The 23,780-nt window shown below is 40.7% G+C and overlaps 1 protein-coding gene across 1 annotated transcript in view; it reads right to left on the bottom strand.

Annotated features, from left to right (window-relative positions):
• KIF26B (kinesin family member 26B) overlaps positions 1-23,780 on the bottom strand; it is a 286,800-nt gene that overhangs the window by 191,710 nt on the left and 71,310 nt on the right. Inside the window, exon 3 of the mRNA XM_034061110.1 lies at positions 1,951-2,484. Within this exon, the coding sequence (XP_033917001.1) occupies positions 1,951-2,484 (534 nt within the window). The remainder of the gene's footprint in view (positions 1-1,950; positions 2,485-23,780) is intronic.

Raw genomic sequence — 23,780 nt, 5'->3', positions numbered from 1 at the left:
TTTCTGTAGACAAAAGCAGAAAAAGCAAAGTTTGCATCTACTTACTACTTCAAACTACAAGTAAATTACTTTGAAAAGTTTTTCTTCTTACTTGACTAATTCCCAGTCTAATATGCATACTACATAACCAAACACTAAAACCCTTTCAACGTGTTTGAAGACAAAAGCCACTTATTATTGTTCCTTAACTGGACAATTAAATGTGACACTTGAGTAAAGTGAGAATTTTAACATTTGAAGGTGGAATCTTGAAGAGAATGTAGAACTACTATCAACACAGTCCATCACAGACCAACAACGCTAGGTTTGTTTGGGGTTTTTTCAGTTTGCCTTGGGTTCTTGGTTTGTTTCTTGTTGGGTTTGTTTGGGGGGTTTGTTAGGGGTTTTTTGGCTGGTTGGTTGGGGTTTGGTTTGTTGTTTGCTTTTGCTTTTTATTTTTGCAAGGGGGGTGGTCATTTTTCTATTTCAAGGTTTATCAAAGAGGAGGAAATGGTAGGCAGCAGTCTTTAATGTGACTGTAGCCAAATCACAGGATCAGTCCGGAAAGTTCTGAATATCAGATTCTCCTTAGTGAGTATTTTTAAGACAAAATGAACAATTTGGGAACCATGAACATCATCAAAAAGTAAACAAAACCACATTTTCATAGAACATTAACCTAAAAGATTGTGTGTGCAATAAAACTGAACTAATTTTTACCAATACAAATAACAATTATTCCATTTTCGTAATGTGCATTCTTTATTTGGGGTGTTTTTTTCCTTAGATCAAACTATGATCACATACTGACCTGCCCAAATGTGATTCAGGTTCATTAGAGCATAAATTCACAGAACTATAAAGTCACATATTTCCCAGATAAAATAACTGTAGTTCACTTCTGGTTTTACCAAGTCTTCTTTGGTGCATGACAAAAGCTTAAGCTTATGAATAACATCGTTTTTTTCTGGCTGTAGTACCAGTTACTCATACTCATAAATGTTAAATATTAATTTAGATATCTATCTTGCAATCTGTTCATAACTTACTAGAAAGATATTTATGTGCCTAAGGAAGCTAACAGGGATGGCTGGGAGAACTCAGATATTATTGGCTTATGTTGCAATCTACAAGTGCTTGGGCATGCTGAAAATTCCACCACCTGCAGCTAAGTGTGTCAGAAAGCCTACTTCCTGTCAAAAAAGCCTCTTCTGCACCAGCTGCTGCAGATGTGTTCTACAGGTATTTATGACTGTGGTATACCAGAAAACAGCAGGCCAAAGAAGAGGAAAAGAACATGCTGAGAAGTACTCAAAAATCCCCTTAGAATTGCTAAGCTCTGGAGACTTGTGGACCTGTTGAATCCATGAGAGCTGATACAAATGAAAACACCTACAGATTCAACTGATTCTTGAAGGCCACCAGCACAGACTAACATCAGTGCTCTCTAACTTAGAGCACATCAGTGCAGGTAGTGCCTGCTATATGCAGACAAAGACCATAGGATCATATGCATACATGATGAATGAAAAGGCCTTCTGGGTAATTCCTGAATACTAACCCAGAATTCACTGGTGCACTAATGCCACTTTACACTTGTGAGTAAACAAGTGTGGTTGGTTCCCAGCTGCTCCTCCAACCAACTATTAGGATCAAGAGTGAGAACTGTGTGAGGGAATAATTGCATATACTCTATAATTGGTTATCTCCTACCAAAAATAGTTTGTTTTAATAACATCTGTTAGTAATAGCTAAATTAATGAAAGATGTTCCAATTAATGCTGGTTGTGATCTGTGTCTCCCTAACACAATCCCTTATCAGGGAAACAGGAATTTATAGCACTCCTTGTTCTGGTGCTAACCATATGAATGGCTCTACTCCTACCCAACACAAACAAGCAGTGTTAGGTCTGCCCATACAACCTTCAGTGGAAAGAAAAAGAATACATTTTGTTGTTTTAAAATACTCACTTGGTAAGGATATAGAGTGACGCCATTTGTTCTTGACAAAGACCAGGTGCCATCAAGGTACTGATGAGCCTGGATAGCCACAGAGTTTAGAACATTACCATTGCTGGGGCTGGTGGCCATCTGAAAGCTGACCTTGGCTTGGTGTCCAGGAGAGCCATTTTTCTTCTCCACCCCATTGACAATTCCTAGAGTGCTGGGTTTTCCACTGTGTTTATTGGCAATAAAGCCTGTATAATTAGATGTAGCATAAGGAGCAGGCACGTATGCCCAGTCCCTGGGCGGCAGGCTGCCCATGTGCCGGGGACTCACTAATGTTGGGATGTTGGAGAGAGGTGGGGGAGAGCCTGGTGAGGCATCGTAATGTTCTGAATTGGCAGCTTGCTCTAAGGTCAACACCATCTGAATGGCCTCTTGCTTCAACTGGTTCAGGTGTGTGGCACAAACATCACATCTGTTGTCCTTCTCATTCCATGCCTTGCGAATGGTGTTAGGAACTTGGAGCTTGTCATGAATCACTGAAGAGAAACTTGGGTCCTAAAAATCAAACAGAAAAGGGGAAGGGAGGACAGGAGAGAAATGTTTAACTATGGTCACCACAGAGAAACATTATTATTGCTGATTATGCATTTCAAAAGCCAATTTATGAGATAAGCTTAGAATGCAAACAAAAGCCATTAGACACAGTCAACATGTCAGCAGCAGAGCTGAACAAAAATGAGAAACGAGATTGTCTTGGAAAGAAAAATTTCTTTTACTGATAAGTGGCAAATATTATAATTCCACTGCAAGCTTCGATACATGGCAGAGTGAACAAATTAACCTGCTTCACACCACTGCACTTAATTTCTGGCTTGAATGAAAAATACTCTTAGTTACAGAGGCGAGATCAAGAGCAGCTCCACTAAAACCAGTGGGCTTGTAGCAAGGTTCACAAATCCATCTACTCATCAGTGCCAGCTTTTGGAAATCAGAAAATCCAGGGAATATTCTGCAAGAAAAATGTAACATTTCAACGCCTGCCTATAAAGAAAAAATAAAAAAAAAAACAAAAACAGAAGTCCCATCACTCTCCCTAAGTCTTTTTCAGAATTCAAAACAGATGGGCATTCAATAAAGTTTTCAAGAGTTTTTCAGCATGTCATTTACCAAGAATACACTGTTCAAACAGGGAAAAAAACAAAGCAAAAACAAGCAAAAAAAAAAACAGGGAGAAAAAAATAAAAAAAGCAACAATTTTCCTGTTAATAAAATGTTCTATGACCATTTTAGGTATCTGCTGATAATATAAAATAAAACATTAATTTTACTTAGAATATAGCATATGTAGAGCGTAAATAATTTGTAAAGAATAATTTTCTAGGAAAGCATAGTTGTGGGGCAAAACTGTGTGATCAGGTTTAAAACCTCTTGCCTCACATGCTTACCTCACGGGTGGATGTCTGAATGCCAGTGGTGCTCTCCACAGAGCAATATGCCACCCTAATCTGACTACAGCCATTGAGCACTGGCCTAAATTGCAAAGTGCTTCAGTAAGCTCTGAACATGAACAGCAGACATAGCAGGGGCTTACTACCAAACTTGCCTAGTTCTTGCAGTATCATGCAGTTTTAGAAACACACAGCAATGATGTGTTTGTTACACAGAACAAACAATGACAGTTACGTGATGGAAATATTTCTTGGAAATTTCACACCACATTTTTGGGGGTTTACAGGCCAGGCAGGGCAGGGCAGACTTCACCTTCCCCCTTCAAGTTTTGGAGACTTACCGGGGGGTCTTCTTACAACTGCTCGTAAAGATTTACAGACAGTATCAGAATCTTTATTTATATCTTTCTTCTTCATCTTTGTGGCTTTATCAGTTTGGCTGTGCCAGGAAAGAATGGGTAGGGCATATAATACAGGGAGGAAGAGAATTCATTGGTAGAGGGTCATATTCATTATGCTCCATCTTTATTATATACTCAAGCATTTTATTTTCACTGTTTAACTACCGTGAACAGCTCCTCAGCATGCAGTGATTAATTGATTCATAAATCATGGTGCCTCTTTATGCACAGCAGCAAAGGAGTGGTTCTAACCCCACAAGCCCAAGAGAGTCATATAAGCTGATGGGAAACAACAGGAGGCTGAGATCTGATCAAGCCTCAGGCTGGTCATTTCTATTCTATGCAACAAAGGGGGTCAGAGAATCAAATTGTGTCAGAAAGGCAGGAACTGGATTGTGCACCAGCACTCCCCCCTTTACCCTTCAGGGAAAAGGACTAGTGGAAATCAGGGGGAAAAAACAGGATGCAAAAGATGTCAAATCTTATTTTCCATACCAAACCATAAGTAGGTCAAAAGATCACATCAGATATAGGGACCCTAACCATGATGCCAGGTATACGGGGAAAGGACTCTTCCCATAATGAGCTAGACAAGGATACCTATATAGCTGAAGAGAGGTTTGAGTCTTCTTTCCAGTCTGTTCCACGTCACTCCAGGAAAAATCCTTGCCAGTTCTTCCTTCAGCTAGCTAGTGCCACAGAGCTAGCTGATGTTCTTTGAAAGTTAACTTCCCTTAGGCAACTGCTCTTGAACCCAGGTAATTATATACAACATTCAGATCCAGCAGCAGTTCAACATGGAAATTCCTGGATACTATGATAAATACTCCAAGGAAATAAAGCCATCTCTAAAGTAAGCAAATGTCAGCATGATATAAATATTCAAGTAGCACACCAACTTTAACGAGTGCTGGACAGCAGTGAATTCAGCTTCATCTCAGTGTTAAAATAAACATCAGATCATTCTCTGATACAACAATAAACAGAGGGAAAGAGGGAAGGAGGAAAGACTGTTCCTCCTCAGCAGCAGAAAGGACACAGGCACAGCCTGAACTGATTACTCCCAAGATTGGCCCTACTAATTTATCAGACTCTACTAGATAGATCCAAGTCTGGAATATGAGAGAGAAAAGCCAACAGGATAGCAAATAAATTTGGAGAAACTCAGGTTCCAGAAACACATTAGTCATATTTTGCTCTCAAAACAAAACTGATAGAGCCTAAAAGAGAATGTCATTTCTTACTCTGCACTGGGAAGCTCCACTATAATTTCACAGATGAATCAGCTGACAGGCTTGCAACACATTTAGCAGGAAGGGGCCAAAGCTGGACAGTCACTACACACTTGCTTGAATAGCAAGGAAATGCAGCTACAAGGCACTTTCTGTTTCAGTATTTCATCTGTAAGCAATCATCTGCACACATTCCCCTAGGAACGCTTATTAGTTCAGTAAACAGTATCTTGTCACATATGAAATAGTGATGAACAAGTTTCACTGGGTAAGCACATTGAAATATCTGTACTAAGCAGCACAATTGGAAAGGTTATACTCACTACCTGTGAAACTTGTGAGGTCTAAGAAACTCCATACTCCCTGGCATGAGAGTAGATCTGCTTGTGAAATCTGAAGTTGACACTGGAAATACCATTTATATTTTGGCACTCATTTCCAGTCCCAACAGAACAAAGTACAGTGACACTGAAAACTGAAACAGAACTTTAAAAATCACAAAAGAGTTTGGTTTGAATTCAGGGCAAAGGTTCATGATGGTTTCTCTGATTGCTGTAATGGTTCACCCATCTTTAGTATAAACAACATTACTATAAACACCTATTCTTATAACAAACAAAGGCATGTAAGGGAGGTTGGAAAGCTTAAGATCAGTCACAATACAGACTTAAGCACAAGGCAGCAGTGAACTACACAGAGCGCATACTGAGCTTTGTTGCAAGGAGCCTGTTCACATTACCTTTAAGTTTTCAAGCTCAAGTAAACACCAATTCTAGCTATGTTTAGCTGTGCATCTTCTCCACTGTAACCAGTTAGCAATTAACCCGTCATCTCTGGTCCTGAACTAAAAACCTACATGGGAAAATCAGAAGATTAAGGAAGTTCTGTGTTTGAGACCACCATAGAAAGGTATGCTATGGAATTCTTGCTTTACCTAGTGAAAATGTACCCAGCAAACAACCGCTAGTTAAGAAACACTGACGCACACAGCTGTACCAGGGTGAATACAGTCCTGACCTCACAGAGGAAGAACAGCACTACTATATGATCATGTATGGTAATACAGAAGCATCCTCCTCTCTTTTGTCTCTCTTTGTAAATCTGCACCTTGCTGTAGTTTTCATGATATTTTAACTCCATCTCTAGAAAAGGAGACTACAAAGAGAATAACCCTTTCCTCCTTGCTACCTAGCTTGCTGCCCATCTTCCTCAAGGGAGAAAGCAAACAATCACTTTCAGCATGAAGCATAGCCTGTTTCACACATACATTCACATAAACCTCACAAGGAGATGTGATGAAAACAGGCAGAGCACAACTGGCAGACAGAGAAACAGGTAAGAAATAGGACAAGCAATTTGCATTTTTACATGTTACATGGAACCCAGCTGATCACAGATTCATATACAAATTACTCATACATATACTACATTTTTGCAAACACATAGCAGGCAGACACCCGTATAGGACACACTCTAAGATTTTGTATATAACCATATTTGATTTGGTCAACTATAGCCTAGACAAGTTAGATGTCACAACCCCATGTCATACTGTATCTCAGAGAAAATCAACTATACAATGGATCTCAAGACTTTCTTATTAAATTGTGTCCTTCAACATCAATAATATGCATTGCTCTTCAGGGAAAAACAAAGCAGTCAATACTAACTAAATCACAGAGGTCAGCTTCCACTTGAAGATGCTCACAGAAGACTCATGAAGTCCTTTTGTTTCTGAAAGGGTCAGCCAGCAATGACTGTTGGTATGTAATCCATCACAAATAGGGAGGGGAGAAGTAGGGAAGAGCAACAATCAAAGTTCTACCCAGGAAGAAGTGTGTTTTCCAGACTCACTCTCCACAGGCAGGGAGTAAAAGAACTGATTAAGAAACATTAGTAGGAGGGAAGCTTTAACCCTTATAAAAAACACATGCTTTTCCATGGCTGTACAAACATCTCTGCTCTAAATACAATCCTGTTAGTCCATGGTTGGTCTCTATTTATGAAATAAATAAATAAATCTCCTCTGTTCTGCTTTCCTTCTTGAGAGTGCAGTTTTCAGCCCAATAAAGAGGTTATACTTGTGAATTTACTTTCCAGAGGCACTTGGGCTATTTTCCAGGTGACTGTGCACCCTAATTTAAACATGTCCTACCACCTCATAGGCTACATGTCAGAGATTTGCTGTTTTCAGCATTCCAGAGCCCCATCAGTTGAAAAACAGCCCCTCACTGTTACAATGGCACCACTTCTGTTGAAGCAAAAGTATGCTCAAATAAAATTAAGTCAATAGAAGTTTTTCCTCAAATAAGCATGACAGAATACACACTACAACTATAAATTAGTAGCACTGTACCATAAAACTGAGATGGAAACCCTTGGATAAAAGTCAGTTAACTGCGCTAAGAATGAATTATCTAAGGTGGAAGTATCTCCGCTAGCACAAGCAGTGTTTCGGCAAGCAGAAGCCAAAGTTGCACACAAACAAGACCAAGGGGGCAGTGGGGTGGTCCCCTTTTTCTATTACTCTGTACATAGTAACTGACACCTGCTCTGGACAAGACCACACTGCCTTACCCTCTTTGCTACAGAAGACTTCCCTCACACCCAACATGCCTTCCTCACTTAAGGCATCTATTACCATCCAGCAGCTGAGCAAATGGAACTCCCTCATCACCTTTGCTAGAAAATGAGAACCTATTTCTCTTGTCCTTCTGAAACTCACTCCTTTCCCAAGCAGGAAAGTCCTGTGTAAGCACTGATACTACATGCTGGGGTGAGGAGAGAGGAGGCAATCCTGAAATGGGGAGCTGTAAGCAGGGAACCTGGGAAAAAGAAGTGACAGAAATCATAGCGGAATAAGAAAGAGGCTTTTTACATTAGCCTGTTTCCAGCAAGCCCTTGCAAAGAGACTGTCTTACCAACTGCAGTAAAAATCTCTGCGGTGTTATCATATCCCACCTCTTAAACTATGACCATTTTTGTCCCTCAAACTTGAAGAACCGATTTCTGCTGCTGACTTGAGCCTTCACTTTCAAAGAGCCCATGAGAGTGCTTCTTGTCCCAGTCAGTATCTCCAAAAGACATCTGGGGGACCAATTCTTTTCAGGCAGAGGGGGAAAGGAAAAATCCAATCTTAATCCTGTCTGGTGCAGCCCTCACAAGGTTACTAATTTCAAGGTGTTTTTCTTGAGCTGGCACATACTACTGACATTTGGTCTTCTGTAATGTAACATTTGTCAGTATAAACCACACTGACAGCCACACTGCAGCCAGAAAAAAAATGAGCTCCTTCAGTTTAGGCTCTCTGTTTTCTTATCTGAAACGGACAGAAAGTCTGAGCAAGGCTCACCTTGCAAGCCTGCAGCAGCAGGTAGCAGAAGAGAGAAAACCCTGTGAAAAACAGGAGGATTAAAAATGGGGAGGAGGGACAAGAGAATAGGAAAACAAAAAGTGTTTTCTACTTTCTCCATGGATTGGCTTATGGTTCTGATGATGGATCAGCACTGACGGACTTACAGATGTACACATCTGGCACACAGGTGTTTGTGTTAGCATTTGATAGCCAGACATCAGCCAGATTTTTAATTGAGTTGGGAAGAAGAGATGAAATAGCAGCAGGAAAATATAAATATACATTCAGTGATGCAAATCAAAGCCTTGCCCAATGAGCTCTGCTATGCAGCTGTCTAGAGCATTCCAGCCCAGACTGAATCTGTGGCCACAGCATGCATAGGGTGACCTGGAGGGAAGCTTCTGCAGCTACATGGTATACAAACTCAAGTGTTGCTGAAGGTGCAGAATTTGCCAGCAGCCTTTTTATAGTGCAAAGAATAGAAATAAATTAAGAACCATAGAAGCCTTGTTACTTCTGCTAGAAAAGTGGCAGCTCCATTCTCTCCTCCTTGCTTTGTGTTTTCCTGCCTCAATGTTGGAAGGATTGCATTTGCTTTCTTAGCCACCAGAGCACACTATGAGCTTGTGTTCAACTGATTATTCACCTTGGCCCCTTAGTACTTCTGTGCGTCATTGCTATAAGCAGTCTTGTTTCATGCACGCAGTACAAATGTATCACAGATGCATTTTTGCTCAGGTTTCCAGTCACCTCACAGAACTCAACTGCTGTTGCTGCCTCTTCACTCCACTGGGGGCTGGCTACAAGTTTGACCTAACTGTTGCAAGGATTAGATGCTTTCAAGAGCTTACAAACTGTTAGCTTTATTAAACAAATGTTTAGTCTCACTCCTCATCATAATGGCAAATGTGATGATACCTTTCTTTCATAAAACGCTACTGATTGCCATTCACAAAAACATTGTTCTTTATTGTTCATATTCTGTTACCTTCCCTTTCAAACTCATTTGGGATAAGCATGAAGGATGATGGACCTACGACTACATGTGCCAGACCTGTTGAAATACTGAAATAACATTAGGTTTTCTTTGATCCTTTCAGATTTCCCCATTCTTCCAAGCTTTGATAAATACCAACAGATCACCCAGACCTCTTTGAGTAACAAGGCTACAGCAGCAATTATGGTTCTGACACACCTCCACATTTTCACAGTTTAGCTTCGTTTTCCTGCTAGAAGAGCATTACGGTCCTCTGATGAATGCCAGCACTGAGTTACTATTGACACTGTAACCAATGACTTCTCAAAAGGCTGTCATACCTGAAGAATGGAACTAAAGTGTGTAGGTCAGGACAGAACTTGTGACACCTATACACTTATTGTTCTCCTGATTTATAAACAGGTTTGTAGCAAGCTGAAACCTCTTCTAAATGCTTTCCAAACTTGAGAATCAATCATATCCCTTTTATTTTAGTCAAACAATCATTAGCAATTATTGTGGGGTTTATTTTGTAATTTAGACTTCTCAAAAGAGCTATTCAGTATGCAATATTCTTATCAAATTTGTTTGGCTTCAGTACATCCACAATTGACAGGCATTAGAGAATCAAAAACATTTTGTCCTATTCAGTTTATTTCTGTATCCTGCTTTTCAAAACCATTTCTGCATGCTTACTGTTATGCCTTTCTTTCCACTCTAAGAAACATTTTGGGGAGGAGGGTAGTTCTTTGGGTTTGTTTTGTTGTTGGAGTTTTAGTTTGTTTTTTTAGTTTTTAATTTCCATCCTTCTTAACTTCCTGACTGGAGAGGAATTGGGAAGGTCAAGGATATGGATTGACTAGAATTCAAGCACCCAAACCTCAATACAGGACTAATTATGTTGAGTTAAAACCTGAACAGTCTAACTGCTGTTTAATGAAGCCATTTGAAATTCACATTTTAAATTGACTTTCATGTCCTTGAATAGGAAAACACCAGGTAACCCAAGGAATCTTAATCTTATCAAAACTGCAAGTAAATGTAAAAACCTGCCCCCTTTATTCAGATCAGACGGAGCTTATCTGTGTGCCATCTAGGAAACAGAGAATTAGTTTTGTTCCTAACCACTGAGAAGGTGTATCACAAAGACAAGAGTCGCTTCACAGTAATAATGAAGTCTCTCCCACGCACACTCAGTCAGAGGCACATGAAAATATCAAAATGTATTTGCCTTTTCTCTATGTTTCCATTCTACATTAGGTAACACTGTTAAACACATGTACTTTGGAAATACAAGCGAGTCATTCCTCTGGACTTACTCTCAATCCTTTGGGCATGTAGAGCATTCCAACCTGCATAAGCACCTGCACTTATTGCTAAGCAGCAGCCACATCTCACACTAGTTTTGACCAAGGATTTCTACCATCTTTTTATCCAAACTGAACTAGAGAACATGCATCTCAACATCTGCAGGGCTGTTACATGTCTTCTCTAGGAGCCATTTCCTTCATGTGAATGCATCCAGGATCAAGCAAATGGGCAGTGAGAGAGCTGGAGTGTTAGTTAAGACCATGGAGAACAGTCCCAGATCACTCACTGCACAACCCTTGAGGCTGTAGAGGGAGAGGATGAGATACCTACTAGAAGCTGATGTTGCTAATTTAGGGGTTGGAGGTGAAGGAGGGGGAGAGGAGAAATCAAGGCAATGATCTATGAAAGGATTTTTTTTAATAAATAAAAATATCTACTGATGGGGTGAGCAAAGATGGAATTCCTGGCATAGAAGGAAAATCAAAACATCCCCATCAATAAGTTATGTGTCACCCTGCTTTCCCAAAAGACTTACGCTGAATTTCAAGTGGACAGAAGTTGCATAAAACTCTGAGGTTTGACAGTACCTGTCTGAAGCATCCTCCTTGACACATATCAGGCCTGCAGCAGGCTGCTGCTTTAAGTAGTAGCCACATAGCACGTGCTGACAGCCACTTGCTCACAGACAGCTAATGTCCCCTGCTGCCTAGCCATACAGTCTCTCACAGTCTCACCTCGATGTGCTACATCTTTCTCCCCACAGTAACATTTGGCTTGTTATCATTTACTACATCCTTTTTATCCCAAGCCATTCACCACAAAAGGGCTTCTCTGCTTGCTCCTGCCTCAGGATCCTTCAAACTTCCACCTGCTCCAAGATCATACAATCACATACATGGTTTGGGTCAGAAGGGATCTTAAAGATCATCTACTCCCAGCTCCGTGCCATGGGCAGGGACACCTTACAGTATTGCGGGTTGCTCCAAGCCCTGTCCAACCTGGCCTTGAACACTGCCAGAGATGTAGCAGCCACAGCTTCTCTGGGCAACCCGTGCCAGTGTCTCAGCACCCACATAGCAAAGAATTTCTTCCTAATGTCTAATCTAAATCTACCCTGTTTCAGCTAAAGCCATAACCCCTTGTTCTGTCCCTAACTGCCTTTGTAAAAGATTAAACCACATTTCAGTGACGGAGTCTCTTGGAAATCCCCTTTTTCCTCTCAGAAAGGGAAAAGCACCACCATCCTGTTCCTTTCCTGCCAGCAGTACAGTGCCCATACTCCCTCCCCTGGTTTGCACAGCCTTTTGGAGTTCTGCCTCAGGCTCGCCGGGCTTATCAGGTGCACAGCTCCCAAACCCAGGAGATACCCTTTGACCCTTCTGCTCCTCAGCTGTGGCAAGCCCACCCCACTAATCCAAGCTTCAGGTTACTCGATACCACACTTACCATTTGGGATGTCATGACACTATTCATTATCTTTATTATCACTTGGGTTTGGTTTTATTAACAACGTGGATGGAGGTAAAAAGAATCCCAGCACAACCCACGGAAATTTTATCCTAACAGTTTTACACTATCTCAGGATGGGTTACATTTGTGTGTGAAAGCTCCTCAGCTTTGATGTAACAGTAACCCAATGCAGTTTTGCATTTATAGCTGTCTCCATTAACACTACTATATTAGAGCTTGTTAATGATCTAATTATCAAATTGTCTAACCATGGTTTTGCTTAATTTCTTTTGTGTGCATGAAATTACTTGTATTTATTGCTAGTGATCCCTGGAACCCCTAAAATGAGATGTAAAGTATCAAAGACTTTTCTTTGGAAATGCAATATGTATCTTTAAGTACACTTCTCTCTCTAGAACCTTACTACGTCTGCTGCCCCCATATACTGCACATTTTTCATGTATGATAGTTTATTGATATCATTCTTATGCTTGTACAAAAATACTACAGACACACGAAAATGAATAAAAATGCACCACAAAAGTTAAAATCTTTAACCTTTGAGTGTGCGGAGTGCTCCCAACCTCCATGTAAAAAGAAATCTGAGAGCATTAGAGCAGCCATGAAAGAACACTTATTCCACCTAGTATACAGGGCAGGAAGCAGAAGCACACCTCGGCTTTCCAGCTGGGAACAATCTCAGGAGCAGAGTTGTTTTCAGGTCTCCACTGCAGTTGCAGGATCAGCTTATGTTTGGTTAGCACAGTATAAATATTTGGGGTATGCAAAGGGGAGGAAGAAGAAAAAACAAGATCCCAAACAAACTGATGTAAGTAACAAGCATCTGCCAAGTCTCAGTGGGAACAGAATTACATTGTCACAACTGTCTCGCATACAGTATGAGGATAAACTGCAGTGCATGGGACTCTTTTTTGCCAAGCAATGCTATTCTCCAGCCTTGGGGCAGTTGCATTGTTTAAATGTGCCAACATAGCTCAAGTGGTAGAATGTGTGTTTTGACAAGCCTGTTACACACAAACTTTTTCTCTTCAGTCTGCTGCAAACATACCTGATAAATTTCATTAAGCTCAGTCTGTGCATGACTCTACACAGACTATAAACTAATCTGTGCACTTCAGCATTTGCTTCAGCTCAAATTCAGCAGACTCCATCTGCATCTGCTGAGGCAGGGATTGCACAGGGTATTTTCTGCCAAGGGCAGGTGACAGAGGCAGGGTTTGAGGGACTGGTGAGTGCAGGAAGACACATGGGGAAGATATGAAGCTGTGGTCAGGACAGAAGCTGTCAGGCTGCTGAGTGTGACTTTACGTGAGAAGAAGAGAGCTCCAACTTCAATCCCTGTAGCTTTTGCAGATGCCAAAGGACCTGCTTTTGGCTGCTTCCTTGCAAGGTGATCCAGAAGGCACCTAGGACACCAGCACTGACTCAAGCTCACACAGGTGCATGATGCAAGGCTGCTCTGAGGGAAGGTACTGGCTTGGCCCCAGAGGCTGGTGGGTACCTTGGCTGCCTGGCATCTGATGATGTGAGTATAGCAGAAACCTTCATGGATCTGAAGCCAACTAAAGTTGATATAAGGTACAATATGATTCTGTAGGCCTTGGTCAGCCCCCTGGGTACATTGCTGCTTCTGAAGACATACAACCAGGAGCAAGCAGCATGGTCTAACATTTACCACTGCACTTCTCCAAGTTGGTAAATGCTGTTTCAATACCTATCTTTACAGCCAGATTTATGACATTAAGGGAGATTTGGAGTACAACTACTAAATCTCTTTTGTTGTGGCTGCTTATTAAAAAAAAATCCCAAACTCAAAAAGTAGGCATCGTTTCAGTTTATGACTATCGGGTTTATTCAAAAGTACTCACACTATGCAACACCAGACTGTCACAGCATCCACAGCTTGTATCCCACCTTTTGCACTCTCACAATACTCTAAGCAGTTCAAATGGTGGAGGATGCCACGGAGCTCAGTTGGAAAGCATTCTCACCAAGGTCTCAGTGAAACATTTAGAGCTGAAGGAAGCCAAGCAGTCCCCTCCCCTCATCCATTCACTGCAAACAGAAGCCTCAAGCCCTTGCTGTGGGACCACAGGGGACAGGCACATAATGAGCCCTCACTGCCAAACAGCACGGTGTTGCTGGCCCCCCATGACACCAATCTACAAGTGTGGGCTATAAACATTCCTCCCTCACTCTCACCACAGCTCACGTTCTGTCCTGAATAAGCTGACTGCTGACAAGCCCAAGAAGGGATCAGCTTCTTGACTTGTGTGGTCTGATGAAGGCTAAGGTTACAAATCTTTTCCCAGATAGTCCCCAAGTGAGCCATGCACAGAGGAAAAAAAAAGAAAAAGAAAGGGAGGGGGGAGAAAAAGCTTCCAGTAGAGCCTGGTAACATTAGCCAGCCTCAAACCAAAACACAGCGTTCCTCAGGTTACCGTGTCAGCTGAAAAGCTCTCTAACCAGCAAGTAGGAGAACGGATTTGCAACCTTTGTAAAGATTCGAGACGTTGCTCATGACTTCAGTCTAATACAGGGCTCCTTGTCTACCCAGTCACAGCATAATTAGTAGGGAAATGGAAATGGTATCTGAAAGGATGAAGCTATTAGTTCTACAGGTAGCCACTGCCATACGGCATTGCTTTTGAAATACACTGAATAAGGCTACCACCCTCTCCCTCTAACCAAAGGCACCTCCTGCAATTAATCTACTGAGCAGCCCCCTGTAAACTCAGGCTCCACTACCAAGTCAGCGCAGATTCAGAAATCAACCCCAATTTAAGAAAACTCAGACATACATCACTAAACAAAAATCAATCATGATCAGTAGAGTAACCCAGTGGCCTCTTAAAACACCTTGTGAGAATTTCAGCAACCACCGATTAAATAAGAGTGCTACAAAATCTACATACCTGCATAATTCATGCAAACTGAAAAAAAATAATCTACTTTTTGTTATTTATTGACAGACAAGCTGACATCTGGATGTAGATATAAAACAAATAAACAAGAATAGTGTCAACATCATCCTGGAAAGATGCTTCAAGGGAAACAGAGAAGGGAATGGGGAAAAAATGAGTTGTTACTGTACTAGCTTAAATTTGTTTTTGTCAGGATAGCTGAAAGCTACATATCCAAGGGGGGTGGAAAAAATGTAAAGAAATACAGCTTCAATTGTGAGATAGAAAGCTCCCCTACCACTGCATTAGTTTCATTTACAGAGTCTGGGTCTCATTAAATATAACATTAGTCTCTATTTACCTCTTGTACATATCTCTTCTCCTTCTGATTCATGCAGACCTGGACAGTTCCTTCAGAGTTTACTTTGTTCTTCTCTGAAGCAGATGAAGCATTGGAGCAGTGTGTCTTGAAATCAGCACCAAACCTCATTATTTCTAATGCTGTAGCAGAAGAGCCGCACACTGAGATGGAGACAGTGAGAGTGGGAGGGCAGAAAGGGTCTGAGCAGATCAGCAGTGACTAAAGGTGTCACTGTGGCTTTAGGCTGGATTCACAAAGCACAGCAATATGAAGCATTGTGCTTGTCCTTTGCAGCCAGCTCCCATCATAGCAGTATGTGGAACCTGGACCTTGGGGCCATGGCAGTAGATAAGCCATGAGGAGCAACCTGGCAGGGAAACCACAAAACCTTGCAAAGAAAAGCTGCCAAACATGAGGTTTTATCTTGTGGTTGTAAACCTCCAGAACTATGCTCCATCAGAATTCACTCATTAGATCCTCCCTAACTGCCAAAGCAGTTGTACCATTCTCTCTACACAGCAGCAAGGCTACATTCCTTTAGATCAACAGCACTTGACAGAGCAGCCTTCTGGGGGTTAAAACCTCTACCTCCTCAGAAGCTGCACTGTCTACATTCAGGTATGGCAAGGTAAGACATACTATTTATTCTTGCAGAAGGTGTGCTGATGAGCAGCCACACCGTTACTGTGGGTCCAAAGTTCAACTCAGCACAAGCAGATATAAGTATGGAGGAGTTCTGGGTGAGGTGAAGTCAGTGCTGTCACCACCCCTCTCCAATGCAACTGAGGTTAGGGAGCTCCTGAAGAGCAAGGGAAGTATGAAGCCTGCAACAGGAAAGGTGGGGGAAGGTTGCAGAGGTGGGAACTTGTGACTGAAATCACCTTCTGCAATTGCCTTCATGTTGTGGCCTTAATCCACTTCTCTGGCAGAAACCCATCTTAACTGTTTTGGTCAATGACCTGCACAGAGAGCCTGAGTTTCTCCTTGCCTTGCTGAACACCGTCAGGTATAGACTGTTTTATGCCAAGGCCACTTATTACAGCAGCACCACCAGCCAGAAGGACAAGTCCCCCTTTTGGCACAGCAATGTCATTTACTGGTCTCTTGCCATGCACCTCTGAATATGACTAATCTTGAGTGGGAAATGGGAAATGATCAATTGTCATGGGGCATGAAGACAACCAAAGACAAGTCCCCCAATTCAACTGACCTAATTTAATATATCCAAGACCAGACTTCCAAAACAGAGATTACCACCTTACATGGCTTCTTGAAATTCACTGCCACTAGATCTAGATTTAGATATTCCATGTGTTAAGTTAAAATAGACAAATTCTCCTCAAAGATCATATTGGCTTTGTTAGAAGTGCAAGAAAGAAAGAATAAAGAAGAGGAAGGGAAAAAAAGACAAAGGAAAAAGAGGGGAAAAAATAAAAAAGCAGCAGCCACTGAGTCATTAAAATACTAATAAAATGGAACAACAATCTCCAGGTATGAGCAGGCACACACTAAGGCACAAGAGCCCTAGGATACTGCACTATTCAAGTTAGCAAGAATACTAGATATGTAAACAAAACTGCACTTGCAAACTGGGAGCTGTATGTAACAAGCCAATTCCTGTATGCCAACAGACCTTTCTGGAAGCGTACAGTGGCCCCATGTAGTATGTTAAAGTGGAGAGGGGTTTTTGTTACCCATAATTTCAGTTTACAGGTAGAAATACAGTTGCACTGCACTGCCTGACATATTCTTAATTGCAAGCATTTTAACTATTCTTGCAACCATTTTTACAATTAGGTATTAATAACCACAACTGTGGCTCCAGTTCATAGTCTTTGCCTGAGATTATTTCACGTATTTTATCAATGCTACACAAGTTACACGTAAGGTCTTCAAGGCTTTTCCAGAAATGACACTAGAACACTGGGATCTTTTGGTTTTTTAATATTTACAGAGTCTGCATTGAGGACTCCACTGATTAGCATAGTGACTGGCAGTCTGAACTTACTGGGAAGTCCAACTCCCCCTCCTCCTCCCCCAGTTTTAAATGCTTTTGGTGTTCTTAACTAAACCCAGTAGTTAGTATTGCAATTTAACTCACTCTCCCATGTTACTCTCCATAGAATGCTTTCTGGCATGCTCACAGAATTCCACCAGAGACATTTTTTGGCATCCACTTCTATGGCATTTCATGAATTTATTATACAAAACTTAACGGACATGAAAACAGAAGGATTACGGAGACATCACTTGGTATCCAGTGCAAACATAACTGCAACGAAGTCTGATGTGTGTGCATGTATTCAGAATTCTCATGTCTCTTTTATTATTATTAAACAGTAGAATACACTACTGAATATTAGGGCCATTTTTTTTTCTAGGGGGAGTTACACCTGCACAGCTAGAACATTTTACACCATCTTTCATAACAGTTGTGAATCTTTTATTCCCCATCCAACCTCTTGCCCCTGCTCCCAGCCAGGCTTTGTACACAATTGTTTCCACATTTACTCTTGGCAGCAATATTAGCCATGCCATGTGTATAAGGTGTTTCCAGCACTCTTACACACAAATAAGCACCAAAATGTCTCTGTCCTGAACTCTGTTATGGCTAGTTTCCTCATGTTCATATTAACATTTAAAAAAATGATGTAGAACTTCTCCTTTTCTACTCTATAATGTATAAAGTTGTCTTTCAGAGGACAATATAAAAATAAATCTCAAAGGTTTTAAGCCAATACAAAGTATTCCTCTGAATCATATTTAGAAATGTTTTTAGCTTCAAGAAGGGATTTTGCAATTCAATGAACAAATAATTTTTACTCCTTCCTGACAACATCAGCCCCAAACAGAAAACACAAAATAGGCATTTCCTGTACTCTCCATGCCCTAGTTCCCAGTTCAGGCTGCACCAGAAGTGCTTGGTAGAATCTAAGGGAAGCAAGGCAACAGAATCACAAAATGGCTGAGGTTGGAAGAGACCTCTGGAGGACATCTTGTCCAACCCCCCTGCTTGAGCAGGCCCATCTAGAGCTGTTTTTCCCAGAACCATGTCCAGACAGCTTTTGAGTATATTCAAGGTGGAAGACTCCACAGCTTCTCTGACAACCTGTGCCAGTCCTGAGCCATGTTCAGATGGAAGTTCCTAATGCTTCTTCTCATTTCTTTGGAGCAACCTCTATCTCTGTGCAGGTGATGGTCTTTGGTAAAACAAATGCAGCAAGCTGAGCAAGGTGGAAAACCCATCCAGAGTTCAAAACACCATTTAGAACATGATTCCTGAAGACTCCTTGTCTTTAAGTATACTCATCACAGCAACAACGACTACTGAAAATCATTCTCCCTTATTCCTGCAAAAGCAGTAATCCTCAGGCTTCCTTTATAGTGACATAACAGAGATTACATGCACAAATTGGGCTCAGAACACACGATCATGTCTACCGTCAAATGCATTGTGGCATACTCCAAAACAGGAGTAAATGTGCAAACTGCTGCAGTGCAGCCCTATGGTAAATACTCTGCCTGGGTGGGAAGCAGCCACTGTCCTGCTGACAGGTTTGGGAGACTGCCTGTAGTCTTAAGCCTATTCTTGATTTAGTGCGTTTAAATTCCTTTCAGGTCTCACCCCTAGAAAGTAATTCTGATGTCATGTTTCATTTGCAGCTTTTAGCACATCACTCAAGACAAAGCCAAGAAACAGGCTGCCTAGGCCACTATGTGCCATGTTTGAAAGCATTTTTTAGGGTAAAGCAAGTAGTCTGCAATTTGGTGACTCCTCATGTAGCCATAAAAGGCTGTAAAGCACTTCCATGGGGAGGGACCTAATTTAGCTGTAATGGTTCATAATGTGCAGTAACCTACAAGAATTCTATCCTTTTGTCTTCTGCAAAAGCCTATTCATCTCCAATTAAAACAAGTCTGTGAAAATAGAATTAAATAGTGTAAGAAATTGCCAAGATGATAATGTGGTGTCACAGCAGTCTGGTGTGTGGAAAATGGGAAGAAAATGGGTGTCATAGTTCCCAGTGAGCTGTAGAAAAGCTTGGCCAACAAACATGGTTCCTGAGTACCCACACTGCAGTCCCATGGCACCCTGTTCACAGCTTGGAGCTCCCCAACTTGGACCACTGAGCCTTGACACCAATACAAAATTCAGTTTTCAAAATACATTTGCTATACCATTCTCTTAATTCTGCTCTCAGTGAAGCAGAGGCACCATGCAGATAAACAGCTGTGGGTGCCAAGCTCTCCTCAACACATTCCTGCCCTCTGAGCTCCCATGGTTTCCAGCTACCAGAAACTTTCCAGAAGTCAGGATACCACTGCAATATGTAAGTGGCTACAAAAATTAAAATAAAATAAAAATCCTATCAAGCTAAAAATAACTGTAAACTGGCCTTGTATTGGTTGGGTAGGGGAGACAGGAAAGAAAAGCACAGTAACAAATCCAGATATTATGCGACTTATTCCACGGAACATCTTTTCTTGATTATGTTTATTAGAGAGCTCGTATCCAAAACCTCAAATTACCCTAATTTAAAACATGTTAGGCTTTTCTAATGTAAAATACTAACTGAAAGAAACTAAATCTTGCAAGAGAAAGAAAGAATACCATTTTTTGCCTCTAACTATAAGACACTTGCATCACAGTACGACAAGAGCAGGTCTTTAAGTCTTTAAAGTGCTCTATATCCTTTTAAGTGCTGACAGCCTGGTCTTGCTCACACTAATTCCGTTAGGACCAAATTCCAGGATTGCATCTCCTCCCATTTTTCCCCTGAAAAAGTCCCCAGGCTCTTCTTTCTTCCTCCATTCTTTTGTAAGTACTACACAAATACGCAACAACTTTACTTTTTTTTCCAGACTTTTGTAAATAAAAATAACAAACTCCCATAAAACATAGGATTGCTTGTATATGGCACTTCATTATCAGTGAATGTACCACACAACAGTTACTACTAGAGAAATGCTAGAAGATCATTGCATGCTAAGAATTAACTCCCTTTTCCACTTTCTCTGCAAAATGGAGAAAATAATGTTCTCACTTAAAATTAGAGAAGTTTAAATAAGGAAAAATTAGGTCATTAGATCATTTTATTTTCTCTTTCCAAGAGGAACAAACAGAAAATCAAACTCCTGGGGCCCTCTCTTTTACAAGGTTCTCCTTACATAAGCAAACTTTGATCAAATATCTGAGCAAATTAATACCATCCAGTTAGTTCGTTGTTTCCTCAGTGTCCACTTCTTCAAAACAGCTCATGAATATCAACCTCTTAATAAGGGTGTAGTTTGAAAAGCTCCATAACTTGAAAATCTGGAGTAGGGGCACTTCCAATTTTTACTAACAGAGCTTCTAACCAACATCCTGACAGCTCAGCTGTGCAGGTAACAAAAAATTTAAGAGATAATTTATTATTTTAACTATGATGCAAAACCAACACTAACAAACATTAGTGAGCAGACATGATGGAGGAATGTGTATATTTTGTTTTACATTCTACTGTGCTCACCACAGCAGTTTGCAAACATCTTTCATTTGTAAGTTAAACTGTGTTTTCATCTTCTGCCCAGATGAAGCACGTGAAATAGAGTATGAACTCTTCTTTTGACTTCACAAGTATTTATCAAGTATTTATCAGACATCAACCACAAAAATCACAATATACTCAGAGAAAATTAAGTCAAATAAATGCCTTTGTATGTGGAACAGGCTGCAGGGAGATTTACAATGAATTTTTCATCCTCAGGTTGGGTGTACAAGGACTATGTCTTCATTCAAAATAACCACTTTTTGTAGTTTCATTCCGAAAGAGTACTCCTGGATCATAAGTATTTATTCAAGAATTTTATTCTTTGAGTTATGCTAAGCCCATAACTGAGCACTCCAGGTTTGACACTGTAGACCATCAGAAGTAAGTGCAAAGAAAGGAGGATAGGTTGCATTGCCAAGAAGCTATGCTTCAGCAGTAGCAGAAATGCTTCTGCAATAGTAAAAATACATCAGACTGAAGATTTTGTATATTATGCACTTCTCTATGCATACCCATTTCACTTTTGAATCTGAAGAAAATTAAGCCTAACTTAAATCTTTAAGGTACATATAAAAGCTGAAAGATACAGATCTATGCCTCCCAAGCTACATTCCATGCAGTACATACTAGCTAACAGATACCCCTCAAGTTCTGATATTTCCACTACTGCATTAGCACTTCGAATTAAATAAATAAATAAAATAGTTTTACATCTCTGCCTTGATCTAGAAGTGTCTCAGAAACCCACAGACTAGCACGGGTACACTGCAAGTTCTTCCTTTGCACATTACCATACAGATCACCACTGCATTTGACAAGTGACCAAAGCCCAGACATCAGGAAACAGAGAAAGACCACACTAAACACAAAACTATAAGCAATTATACCTCACTTGAAAGCCAGATCTTGCCCAGCTGGCAAATAAGCTAGCACTTACCTGTGTGGAGTGAGTACACTCTCCCCTTCCCCACCCAAACTCCCTCAATGAACTTATGAGATAGCCACTTTTCTCTGTCTGGATGAAGATTCATAGTGTCCTACAAAACAGGCTGTTAATATAAGACCAGAAACTCAACATGGCAAGGGGAAAACAGCAAGTGAGCTGGAATGGAATTGATACAGGAAGTTGAAATAAATGGAAAAGAAAATCAAAACAGTCAGCAAGGTGGAACTTCATTGAAAGGCTCATTCATTACATCAAAAGTTCAGCATAGAAAGCATTAACCTTCTTCACCTGGAATCTGTGATAAGCTCCTTCATTTAGGGGTCCCTTAATGACAAGTTCCTCTACTTTGAAGATACGATTTTATTAGGGCTACTGAAAGACAAATACCTAGGACTTGTTTCTGGTGGTGCAAGCACACCTTTCACCTAAGGAATCAGTGATGAGTCTGGGATACCATCTTTAAATCAGAGTAGCCCACACAATCAGCAGACAGGTGCACAGTCACAAGTCAAGCTGAACGATGCTGTGACATTCATAGTTCTGATACCACAGTTTTCTCCTCCACTGAAAGGCTGGCAACTACACATATCCTCAAAAAGACACAGCTAATAGTATTAGCAGTTCATCAGTGACACAGCAGTATAAAAAAGTATTTGCACAGGTAACAAATATTATGCATTGAAAGAGTCAATATGACTCAAAAACTTTCAATTCAGTTCATATATGAACTGGACAGCATCATAAAGCCATAAACAGAGGGGATATACAAAGAGGGGATACCGTAACATCACTTCACCTAAGCCCACATTACAGTTAGAGGAGAAAGACAGGTAACTTTTAAGAGTGCCTGAGTTTATAAAGTCACCTTTGGAGGACTGTGCCTCTCTCCACTGGCTATAAAAACACCCTAAATCCAGACGAACAAAATACTGCAAGTACTTTTTGCGTTACATGGCTAAAACACTGAACCATATCCTAAGTAATTTTCTCAACAGAGAAAGAAAAATTGTTATGGGTGGTTTGTTTGCATGAATTTATAATTCAAACCCCAGCCCAGAATCCCTTAAACACGAGGAGAAAAAAGCACAAAAACCTTGCCTTAACCAGCTCTGCTTACACTCTCTCAGAAGTAGGGGCGCTCCCTATCACTTTGAATAGCCTCTACGCAGAGGCAAGCTCAAAGGTAATACAAGGGGAAAGAAAAAATGTACTTAATTTTACAGGAGAAAACTTAAAAAAACAATACAGTGTAAAAGAAATAATGTACCTTTTTCTTCTTTTAAAAGAAGCATGGATAAAACTTTCGGAATCAGCCTAATACAAGATAAAGTCCATAGCCTATACCAATTTATTTCAGTTCAGACTATACCAATTTATTTCAGTTCAGACTCTTACCTTACAATTCTCAGACCACTTTTTCACTTTGAAAAACACCACCAAGATAAATGGACTCTTGAAATCCCTTCCCTAAGCACATGTTTATGTTATGAAGAATAATACAGTACTGTGGAATACAAATCACAAAGAGGAAACACACCCTTAACTTATGTACAAAAGAAATGTGATTTCTATCTGTTAACTCTCATACTTTAAATCAGCTTTAAGCAGTAAAGTATAACTCCACCTACTACTCAAAAGATCAAAGAGTAACAGGATGGTTTGTGTCTAACATCACTTACCTGGCTCCTAAATAACCAGAAGGCTAGTCAAAAAAAAAAACATATACCCATTGAAGTGTTCAGAATAACCCAAAGGAATAACAGAAGTGGTGCAGTGCACCAGAGATTATCAATACCTTGAACCCCCATTCATAAAAGACTAGAAATTAAAGCACAGTCAGGTACCCCTGCTCCTCTGGTCCAAGTAAGTAGTGACGGGAGGTACAGGAGAACAGGCTCTGTCATGAGAGGATGAACC

The sequence above is a fragment of the Melopsittacus undulatus genome, chromosome 3, assembly GCF_012275295.1.
Source record: "Melopsittacus undulatus isolate bMelUnd1 chromosome 3, bMelUnd1.mat.Z, whole genome shotgun sequence".
Taxonomy (NCBI): Eukaryota; Metazoa; Chordata; class Aves; order Psittaciformes; family Psittaculidae; genus Melopsittacus; species Melopsittacus undulatus.
The sequence above is the reverse complement of the archived record's forward strand: the minus strand, read 5'-3'. Positions and strand labels throughout refer to the sequence as shown.